At 40.4% G+C, this 12,018-nt stretch overlaps 1 protein-coding gene across 6 annotated transcripts in view; it reads left to right on the forward strand.

Moving 5' to 3' along the window:
• The window catches only part of MPPED2 (metallophosphoesterase domain containing 2), a 121,193-nt gene that overhangs the window by 103,969 nt on the left and 5,206 nt on the right, over window positions 1-12,018 (forward strand). For all 6 annotated transcript variants that reach the window (XM_009679460.2, XM_068945283.1, XM_068945282.1 and 3 more), the window contains exon 5: window positions 9,400-9,515. In XM_009679460.2, coding sequence (XP_009677755.1) covers window positions 9,400-9,515 — 116 coding nt within the window. The remainder of the gene's footprint in view (window positions 1-9,399; window positions 9,516-12,018) is intronic.

Consider the following 12,018-nt stretch of genomic DNA (forward strand, 5'->3'; position numbering starts at 1 on the left):
ATGAACATTTGCATGCTTGATTCAGAGTTTTCCCTCTGAGGAACCTGATACTGGTTGCTGGAAAAAATAAAATATTAGTGTAGACAACAGGTGATCCATCACAACTCCCTCTGTTCCTTGTATCTTTAACATCCAGTTCCTTTTTTCCAGTACATTCAGCCAGTAGTATGTTGCCCCAGATCCTCTCTTCTATTACTTTTTAAATATATTCTTCCTTCATTTCTAAGTCACCAGTAACATACTGACCTTTACCAGTGATCTCCAGAAATCTCACTTCTCTCCATCTCCTTCCACTTGTCTCTGTTTACCATTCAGTGCCCCCCAGTGCTTACAATTTCCCAGACTCAGTTCTGTCTTCCAAAAGCTTGTCTTGACAGGGCTCTTGGGAAGAAATTCAGTCCTCTGCGCCAGAGCTGATTTTATTCATAAAGTCATGCATGATCCTGGAAGACTTCTTGTCCCCTGGGTCTTCTGCTGAAGTCAGCCTAAATGCATGAAACAACTGAAGGATGAAAACCTCACGTTGAGCTTTGCCAAGATGGGGGAGCCAAGCTGCTGGTTTGTTGTCGCTGCAAGTGATGCTCCCTTCTGTCTGCCACACAGCTGTGGCCGTTCTTCTCCTTCTTTGCAGTTGCTCTTGTATGGATCTCACCCAACAGTGAGCTGGTGTAACCCGCTCAACAGCAGAAAATTGCTCACCCTTTTTTCTTTTCTCTTCTGGGTTAGTTTTCTTCCAGTTTAGTGAGCTGAATGGGTTCCCCAGTCAGAAATGCATGCACAAGGGAAATAACGGGAACATATGAGGGTGATGAGGAGACTGGGCCTGGCCTGCTGCTTTGAACAACAGTGTGCTTGGGGGGTTGGGAGGGAGCTCTGCTGGATGTGAAGCCTCCTCTGATGCTGCCTTTTCCTGGAGCAGCTCAGCTGCTGCTGCTGAAACAGGAAAGTGTTGCTTTTCCTTGTCCCCCTTTTCCTGCCAGTTGGGGTGCCTCCCTCCTCTCTTTGGAGCGCATCTGACCCTCGTAGGAGACAGTGTAAGTTTAAAAAAAAAAAGGGCAGAAAACTATTTTTGCTTGCCCCCGCCCCCCAGCGTTTTCTGCAAATCAGCCCAGGAAAGGGACTGCACAAACTGGAGCTAGTATAAGGACACATCAGGTGGCTGCAGGGCCCGGCGTGGGAAGGAAGTGGCACCTCTCTGGGCAGCAGTGAGCTCTGACGTTGCCTCAGGGGATCGGAGGAGTCTCAGCCAAAGCCAACTCTCTAGGGAGAGATTCAGCATTGAGTTACATGTGGTGCAGATGTAAAGGTGCTGAAGCACTGCATAAAAATATGTTTCTGGGATTCTTCTAGTTTGTGACTTAAGCATTTATTGATGGTTAAGCAATCCAGCTGTTTTATGACTAGTATAGCATTTCAGAGGAACTACAGAGACTCTCTAGTGATGCTGAAGAATTCTGTTTTAAGCAGCATTTAAAAACATATTCTAGAGACTGTCTCTTACAAACAAGGGCCAAATTCACCAAGAGGGCAGGCAGGCAGCAATTACATAACTTCTTTTATTCTGAGTGGGGCTTTATTTGCTATGTTACCTTGTACTTGGCAACATTTGTTTCACAGTTCACTGAATGTAGTTAATTTTAAGGACAAGCATCTTTAATTATTATTTTCTGAATGCAGCTGTTTTTTTATAACATTCAACAGAAGCTACTAGATGCAGTTTACCTCCTTGCAGATTTTGCTTTTTTACATGTTTTTCTGTTGTTCTCTCTCCCTCTTTTGCATCTCCAGGCTTCTAGTGGATCCAAATGCACGAGTGTGTGTGTATGGGAGGCAGTTACTTCCTTGCTTTTGCTTTACCTTCTTTTGTGTTGTCATTGCAGAAACAGGGCTACTAATAAACATCTCTTGCAGAGCTACCTGGGATGGAAGCTCTGTCAATTTATATTTCTTGTATGGATGATAAGAGGCATGTAGAAAATTATTTAAGATGTAAAACAAGTAAGTGTATTATGATCATGTTTACAAGAAGAAATTGGGCCATCCAACCTATCGCCCTGTAGTGTGCACAATTACTGTGCAAAACTGAAGCAAAAACTGCTGTTTTTTTTCTTTCCTCCTGCTGTCAGCCTATCCCCAGGAATGGATATTCATCTTATTTTGTGGTGAGTTTCTAGGTCAGAGAGTCCCTTCCTCTTTGTTTCTGCAAAGGCCACAAAATTCTACTATAAAACTTTGAGAAACTGCAGCTCTGTTCAGTACTTGCAGCATCTCTTGACACTTAGGGGCTGTACGTACCCTGCATACTGGGGCAATATGAGAACGAAGGGGAGAACGTGCCCGCTTTGGAACCAGAATGGTTGTGCGAGTCGGTTGGGCCTGGTGCTTGTAGGCCTGCACTGCTGCCACAGTGCAAGGAAAAGCAGTGTATTGTAGGGACGCAGCTGAGCTTGGTGCTAGCTTAGGCCCATGTCTATACATCAAGCCATCCTCAACCATACGCACTACAGAAATATACAAGGTCTAAACCTGCTGATGTTAGTAGGCCTATGTAATTCTGTTCTCTTTAGAAGTAGAATGAAATTAGCCCTTGATTCCAGTTTGAATTATTCTTGCAATTTTGGGATATTGAAGTATCTCCCAGATCTCATGAAGTGAAGTCCTAAATAAAATAATCACAGTACAGTCAGGGACTGGAAAACCTCAGAAGATTGGGGAAAATTTCTTCTATGCTGAGCACTTCACCTTAACCAAAGGTTTTCTGAGTTACAAACTTGAAAAATTCATCTGCTCCTTTCTTCCACTTTCCAGTAGCTATTTGCTTCCTAGAGTTGTCTCCTCTGCGTCACTCCACGTTCTTTCCTCAGGGGCCCTGTGTCTCTACCTTCTCCATATCTTGTGATCCTCCATGAGACTGCTGGCATTTTAATTTCTTGTCCGTCTGCTCCTTTGGCTTTAAATTTCTTAAACCCTGGGATGTTGTCACGTGTTCCTTTACACAGCTTCCTCCTTATTCCGTTTTTAAACACGTCGTCTTCACCACAGAAGACGTTCTTCTGAAGACGACACATTGTGGTCTTTGTTGCTTTTTGTTGTGTTCAGATATTGTTAGCACAGAACAAAGGAGGTGTTTTGTGCTCCTCCTGTGAAATGCATCACTAGTTGTTCTTAACATAGGATGGAAGAGTTGATGCCAGTGGTTGCATGGATCATCTGAGAGGCCAAATGCTTCTGAATCCACAGAAGTAGGAGGCTGTAGAGGTAGGAATAGAACTTGATCACTTGTCAGTAAAAGTTGGGGCATCCTAGAGGCAGCAAAGTCAGAGATGTGCACAGAGTAAGCGATGGAAAAACTGCAAACTGCAGAAGGGAATTCTTACCGCATACGTGTTTTCCAGTCATACAGAAGGCTAAGGCTGCCCTTACTCCTATAGCTGATGCTTATTTTAGGAGATAATCCGGTGCAGTTCAGCAAATCGGTGGAACGTGCTGAAGACTTAGCTACTTTTTTCTTTCCTCCCAGAAGTCAAGCACAAGCACAGTTTTCTGTCTGAAAGGAGTCTGAGCTAGAACCTCCGCTTACTCATTCATACTCATCTGAGGCAGAAATCTAGACCAGCTTGGTGCAAGGAGTACACCAGCTCACACACCAGCTAAATGGTGACGCAGGGCTTGCTGCAGTTTTTCCGCTGTGGAGGATTGCGTTGTAGAGAAAAGGTACTGGGCGGACTCTTTCCTTCCAAGCATAGGGTTATGTGTGTCAGTTAGATTTCGTAAATTTTTTTTTTATTTAGACAAAACACAAATGTTTAGAAATTGTAGTAGGCAAGTTTAAAGAGACAATTAATACCTGTAAAAAATTATCAGCTGTTCAGGCTTCAGCTTTTCGTAACATTATACAAACAGCAGAACTGTGTTTTAGAGACTTGCATATGTGCTGGACCCTATATACTTCAGTAATAAGGAGATACAGACAAGCATCGTGGCTAAAACAGCCACAGTGCTCAAAACCCACATTGCATAACAGCTTCCCCATGAGACCTTCAGTTGTGTAAAGATGCAGGATAAAAGCAAAGCCCCAAGGAACTGCACCCCATGAGGCTGCTTTAGGTTGTGTATTATTATCCTCACTTCCCAAATGGGACACTGAGGAGGCACAGCAGCAGTGGATATGAAATAGGGCTAGAACCACCTCGTTATGTCCTTTATTGATATCACAGGATTACCTCTAACAAGCACATTTAGGAAAAATATTTCAGCTTTAAGTTTTCATTGTTCTTGTTCCATTATAAGCTAGTATTTAAATATTTGCTATAAGAAAGAGCTTAATCAAAATTGCTTTTGTAGAGCTGAAGGCAAATTTCAGAGCTTTTATCTTGTAAAATGTGCTTACTTAATACACTGTACACTTGCCCTACTCAAGCTTTTGTTTTCATGATTACACACACACTCTCCTTCTTCCCCCTCTCCCCTCGCCCCCCCAGCTATGATCACTATTTGTGTGTTCCCACCAGGCACGCTCTGTTCGTTGACTGCCTGGCGAAGGGCGCGTGTGCTTCCCTGCCTTGGCAAGCGCTGGTGTGCGGTGCTGGGGGCGGAGGGAGGAATACTGAAAGGCTTTTCTGTGCACAAAGGTCACTTTTTTTCCTTTGCGGTTTGTTGGGTGCTGGCTCCCCTGCGCTGCTACAGTTTCACGTAGAACTTTTGGGATATGTTTGTAGGCTGGTCCTATAATTGAACAATTCTAGGAACGCGTATTTAGCGCCCTGTCATTTTTGTTCTGCTAATGGAACTGTCTCTTTCCCTAGCAATCTAGGTTTATGTGTTTGCTTTAAACGCCGACAAAAATACAGAGCATTTCATTATTGCTGTTAGTTGTGCGCAAGTGCTTCCTGCTGCAGTGCATTTCAGACACTCCCTCTACTATTGTCCTGTAGAAGGGAACAGACTGAGATTTTTGCCTCCCGTACACTTTGCTTGTTGGATTAAAGATAAAACTGAGGCTTTCCTGAAAGACTGGAAAATTAATAAATACACGTGATTAGAAAGGGTATTTGGTCTACTTTTTTTTTTCTTCTTTTTTAAAGAAGTAAATCCATTGACATAACTGGATTTACTCCTGGCTAAAACTAGTGGAAGTAAAAGGAAAACCTGAATTCAAAATGTCTCATTATACATTGACCTTTTTGAGTTGTTGAACTTTGAGGGTTATGTAATTTAATTCATGAGCTGCTTGTCAGAAAAGAGAAAGAAAATGGATGGTAGGAGACACCATCTTTTAAAAAAACGTTAAAGTTCCAGGAGAAGTTGAAATTCCCCTGTCGGTTGGATGAACTTGAGCATGGTCTTGTATCTTCTATTTTGCCATGTGACTGTGTTGCTTCTGAGATGTACACACTACTGCTATGAGTGTTTGTGATTCTCACCCTCTGAAGTTTGTCTCCATAAAATAATGCTCTGACACTCGCCTTTCTTTCAGAATTTCATAGAAAAATAGTAAAAACACACTGTAAAGTTACTTGGGGAAAGGGAAATCTGATCACCTGCACGCAGAGAGTCAGCCCTCTCTGCGTTTAGAGGAGGATGGATTTGTTTTTCTTGTCAGGCAGATCTTACAATGCCCCTGCAAAGGGAGGCAAGTCTTGTCATGAAGCTTAAGATCCCCTCCTCCTTGGTAGCATGTCAAGTGATGTGAGTGTCTCTTGCAGCACAAGGTTTGAAGATAATATGTGGCCTGCTGCATAAGTGTTAATTGCAGAAAAAGCATCTTCTAAAATGGCAGGTGGAGAGGAATCTGTGGGGAGTCCTGTGTAGAAATGAAGAACGGGAAGAGAGTAAAAATTGGCCAGGTGTCTGCCTTTGGTTGGAATATTCTCTGTGACACATCTGGTGCCAGGATAACTGCTATTCCTGAATGATAAGGAAGCTTTGCAGTCATGGGAGGTTTGAGCTGTCGGGTGAGCCAGGGATCAAGAATTATCATGGCAGTTTCATGGCATGTGAAAGATGCTGTGATGTGCGCTGTGATTCTGGCTAGCAGGAGCTAAATTAGGTTCTCTCGGCTGTAGGCTGACATGCAGGGTCAGCAGGACCCGTGGCGTGCCGTGCGCAGCGTATGAGGAAGTGTTCTGGTCCATCAAACATAGAATGACAAAATCATTTGTAATCTCTCATGACCCATCCTTGTGGTTTTTATATCTAGGCCTCCCTTCTGGCATTATTCAACAGTTAATTTCTTTTCTTGTCAGGTACTTAAAAATGAAGTATACTGTTAATGTTTTCAGGAGTTAACTAAACTCTTTTATTTAGAACTTATAGGAAAGAAAATTATGTCAGACTAAGTAGCCTTTACTAATTCTTTGCACTGGATTGCAATTCACCATAGGTGGGTGTAGCCAAAACTGATTAGAGACCCTTCCTTCTTCAGCTTCACTGTTTTTTTTTTTTTTTAAAAGTAATCAGCCCAAGAAGATGTTGTAGAGGGCATGTAACTATGAGCACAATTTTTTCCCCACTAAATTATTTAAAAGGTGAGTGTGACTCTATCTAACTCGTGCATACAGAAAAAGGCAATAATAGAAATAAACTATTCCCATCCAATCCAGAATTAGTAATAGAGACCCTTGATACAACTCTACCTACCTACACTACAGTCCGTCTTTACTACGCAATTTGAAGTTTGCTGGGGGTAAACAGCTATTCGTCTGTCCGCTCCAGGGATTCACAGTACATCAACTCCATTTTGCCTGCACTGCAACGCAGCAGAGTGCAAACATAGGGGGACCTGTCTTGTGATCTCATCTAAACCTGAAACTGTGCCCTGAAGCCATTTTTCTTACTGGCGCTGTTTTGGACACGTTCTGTTTCCTATTGGCTTTCTAGCAAGGCCTGAAACCCCTCAAAAATGCATGGGCCACGTGCCTCTCACTTTGCTCCGTCGGGGCGCAGTAGGCTCTTTGACTATGCAGTACAGGTTCAAGTTTTAAACGTCAGCTTCAGAGAGTGAAATCTAAATCTGTAATCCCCGTGTTCTTTCATTCACACCCTCTCTTCCCTATGTACAGTATTTATTAATTTCTCATGAATATATTTAGTATATTAAAGAAATATTTTACTGGGTTTTTTTTTTTGTGCACATGCTGCATAACGGAGACGGTTTTTGTAAAGTTTTCTCACAGGTGGATTCCCATGTGGTGTCTGTTAGTCACAGCTAATTACTGGGGCTAGCGAACGAAGAATATATTGGAATTCAGATTCCTGTCCTCTTCCCCCAGTGCTAAAGAATAAAAGAAAATAAAAAACCTGCAGACAAATCCAGGCTTTTCTGGCTGTAGTCTCTATAGAGCTCTTGGAGATTGTAGATGTGGTTTCATATTTCAGGTTTAACTATGGTATAATAACTACAGTATTACCTGCAGGAGAAATGCAAGTGGGGAAAGAACCTTTAATTGATAGTGAACAGTTCAACCTATGCTGTGTGTGTTTGTTTTTTTTAAGCAGCTGAATATTTAGCTGAACCATATTCCAGCTTTTAACTGAAACCCTGACAATTACAATAGTCTTTATATGTTAAAAGCCAGGAACATTATAGTAAAGGAAAAGTTGATATCTAATTTAGTTGTCGTTCAGAAAGCTGAACTTAAAAATAAAAAAAAAAAGGCAAAAACGCATGTGATTTAGGTAAAGTTAAGGCACGTGCTTCAATCTTCAAGCAGCTACATACAGACCTCCTCTGAGGTGCACTGACCTTATTTAACAGCATAAGATCATCTTTTTTAAAATTATTTCAGTGGATTCTAGAATAAGCCCACAATGAGAGCTGAAGTTTCTTTGCCATGTTTATGAGCAACCCATAGCTTAGATAAAATGTTTCATATTGGAATTTTCATTTCTCTCGGTTTTGGTAGTGTTCATCCAAGGTTCAGAACGTTGACTAAGCTGAAGGGGATCCTGTGCACGTGTGGGACTCCACGGAAGGAGGGTATGCTTGGCTGCTACCAAGGCACCAGTGACCGTACTCCACCTGCTAATAGAGCCTTGTGTTTTCACTGATTGTCAGGAATGCAGAACATACATAGATCTGGGTGAACTCTTAATTAGTCATATTATTGTCTCCTCTGAACAAAACACTATAATTACAAAAAAACAAGAATTAAATAGAGAAGTATTTTCAACAGGAAATTTTCACTTAAATGCATATTTGGGACTGAAAGCGTGCATGACTTCAAGGGTGCAGGAGGCAGATTACATAGTGAAGTGATGTAGGCTCTTAATTAACTCTTATTTGATAGGCATGCGTTTCCTTGACTTGCAGTAAAAATAAACCTGTTCATTTCAGAATAGCAGTAGCTGGAAGACTGCAAGGAGTAACTTGAACCGAAGAGAGAAGGCACCAAAAAACTAGGGCCTAGAAAGGGAGTATCCTACATGGAATGTGAAACAACCGAGCCTAATTCTGTTGCCTAACCTCTAGGAAACACACACGGGGTGAAAAGTATTAAAATTATTACAGTTAGTAACAGATGTAAATACTACATTATCTCTTTGGAACAGTTGCTCTCTGGACTTGGCTGATAAAGGCTTTCTTATATTATATGTGCATCAAAATGCTCGATTTTGCTGCTATACATCGATACTAAAACGTCCCAGAACAAGTATTCCTATAAAATATGCTTCTTTTTATCCCTCTGTGCCTGGGTTGATGGATGAACAAATGTCTCGGAACAATGCTGTGCTATGATGAAGGGAACTGAGGATCTCTGTTTTTCTTAAGAAATACTAAAATATTTTAAATGATACGATCTCTTTTAAAAGTTACCATGAGGCCAAACGTTGTATGATCAAGGCCTCTAGGAGGCTCAGGAACTCAAAGCCAAGGCATATGAAAATGTTGTGATATTAAAACTAGTGAAAAAAAGGAAGCTTGAATTTAGTGAATTATTGTGGTACAGAGAGTGCTTATAATGACGGCATTATATGCAGCTTTTCTGTCAAACTGTGATCCCTTAGATGCCTTCTGCTGTGAGTAATTGTCTCTTGCCTCTAAAAACTTTTTCTTTTTTTTTTTTTTTAAAGTTTTGGTGCAAGTCGTTATGTTTGAACATGCGCAGGCTTTGAAAAAAGCTTTCGATTTAGACTGGATTATTTGGTTTTCCCTTTCCTCTGTGGTGGATAAATGCCCCAGGGCTTAATACTATTGAAATATAAAGAGGACAGGATACTAATCTGAATTCAGACATACAGATTAGTGTATGTATGAATTTGAACCAGTTTGTTTTGGAGGCATCCTCTTCAAAAATGCTGTTTGCAAGTAATCTCTGAAGTACAGAAATTATTTTAACTCTTAAAAGGGAAGAGTTTTTTAGTTTAGACTGATACAGTTCATCTTTTTTTCCCCCAAAGGACACCATGGTTTAATGGATGGGGCTTTAACCTACCCAGAGGTCAGTCTTTGCTAGACAAGTGGAACCTTATCCCTGAGGGTATTGATATACTAATGACGCATGGACCTCCTCTTGGTAAGTGAAGCAAAAGCCGGGTGTGACTTTTGCATGAGAATTTTACTTTCAAAATAAGCAAAATTAGTAATGCTATATGGGATATAGTAATTGCACCTTAACTATGAATTAAAAAGTCTGTCTGAAAGAAGTCTAATGTGATGATTAGGCTTAGATCTGTTGAGCTTCCCGATGTTTTTAAATTACATTTTCTGTTTTAGTCAAGCCAGGGAAAATCAAACATGCGATTTTGTAGCCATTAGAGTTTGACGTTTTATTTAAGAACCGTATTCATCTGAGAAACAGTTTCCCATATGATTTTTCAGAGACTGACTAAAATATTTTTCCTCTGCTATAGTAAGTTTCTTTAAGGTTTTTAGTATCTTACAGAATATGTAATTACTTTTTTCCCCTGACAATTTCCTCTTCAACTCTGTTAAAAGTATCTTTAAAAATACTGTTACATATTCTAATTGGCTTATAGTGCATTTGTGAGGGAATAAAATCATGCCCTCGGATAACTGTTCCTTACTCAAACCACTGACAGATGGGTGCAAGTATATGAACGTGTAACTTGTTTTTTCGTGAATTAGTTTTTCATTTAGTTAGATTTTGCTTGCCTTATTAATGTGAGTAATTCCACTGATCTCTGTTTTAATTCTGTGAAAACTAAGTTCTGACTGTCTAAAAAAGAGAGTAAAGCAATCATTCAGCAGAGGTAGGAGTACTCTAGGTTTGGCATGTCAAAGGTAATTAAACCCTGCACTAGGCCATTTGAAACTTCCCACTCTTTTCCCATCCTGTACCCCACAATACCATATCACACATTATTTACTGCTTTTCTGCAAGACAGATGTGGCAAGCAGTCTAGGACTGTCTCCTCAGTTGCTAGAGATTCTTATAGCTTTATTAACTTCAGTGGAAATTCAGTTGGTTAACAACAAAAGAGGATCTGTCTTTTATAAATCTGGCTTATCAGGATGAGAATGTTTGTCAGTCCCTCCTGCATTACCGTTCTTGTTCATAGACTGATTTTGTCCGGCTTTTAGTAAATTCTTTTGAAATCCATGGGGTCAGATCGTCACATGTAGATGAGAGCATCACTGACTCTTGAGATGGTAGTGGATATGAAAAATTTTTTCCAGAACCAATATTGTTATACCAATATAAAAAAGTATTTAAATGCTATGAGGCTGGCTCAGTCCTCTCATAGAGTTTCACAGTGAATGTGCAGTCAGGAATTAATGCGTGTTTATGTACTGTATCACAACTAAGTTAAGAGTCAGTAGTCTAAGTAGAGTTCAAAAAAAGAAACTGAAGAAAATTTTTGGCCAATAACATATTTATTGCTCCTTTTATAGCTTAGCTACTAGGGACTTTTTAAATACTACTTAGAAAATGCTATTTAGTTAATCTGCAGGTTCTCTCCCAGTTTAGTAGAACTGCCATCTTGCTGCTTTGATAAAGCAGCGATGTACCACCCACTGACAGTGAAGTGCACTGGATATTGGAAACCAGCACTTAGAATAACATTCTTTTAATCTGTTTATTTTCCCCAACAAACAAAAAAAAAAACGCACAAGCATATTTAATGTTTCACAGATGCTGTTTTAAATGAGTTGCCAGTCCATTTGCTCTAAATTTGGGTTCCTATAGAAATACTGTGACGCTGGAGACGCTAATGTATGCTTTAATTGAATAAGATTACTTATGTCTTGATTTTGATGGAGATTATAAAGTTAAGTTTCAAAAGATTTCCACTCATATTTTAACCACAGACACAGATGAGATGTTAGTACTGTGCCTAAAATCAGGATGACTGGATCTTAGCCTGCATGATAATATTCACAACAATTTTGCCTTTTAAATTATGTAAATATTAACAGAAGTCGAGCTGTGACTTTACATACGGGATTATTTGTACTCTCCAGAATTCAGTCAATTTCATGTCCCAAAATATGTTAACTACCCAGGATGAACTTGGCATAAGGTGTAATAAATTCGAAGTTAGTAGAGTAACGTCTAAGGTGGATTTGGTCCCTGATTTCCCTTGTACTCCACCTCTTCTTCTTGCCCTTCTGATCTTTATCAGCACTAGTCCACACAGCAGACTTCTGCAATAACTGATGTCAAGTTTTATGGATTTTTCTGTAGTATCTGTAGAACTAAGTCACTTTTACTTTAAAGGTAGTCAATTAGCACTAGCCTGCTGGAAGCTATTTTGCTGTATTGCCTGTTGTTAGTGATTGAGGGCTCAGAAGCAGTCCGACACTTGCAGACCACGGTCCTCTGGAAGACTGCATTTTAAATGTTTGGGGTGGCAGAGGAATCAGGTCGTAGAACAGCTGATCCTCGTGATGTATTTTGTTTCTGGAGTAAGCACCTAGCTCACCTGGGAGGCAGACTGCTGTAAGAGCCGGGAGAAAGGTAAGAAAAATCTGCAGCAGCAGCAGCATTGCAGAGTTTGAAGGTGGAAGATGAGTTGGAGCCTATCATTTAAAAAAGCAAATCGCATACAGAAAAA

This window comes from Struthio camelus, chromosome 5 (assembly GCF_040807025.1).
Source record: "Struthio camelus isolate bStrCam1 chromosome 5, bStrCam1.hap1, whole genome shotgun sequence".
Classification (NCBI taxonomy): domain Eukaryota; kingdom Metazoa; phylum Chordata; class Aves; order Struthioniformes; family Struthionidae; genus Struthio; species Struthio camelus.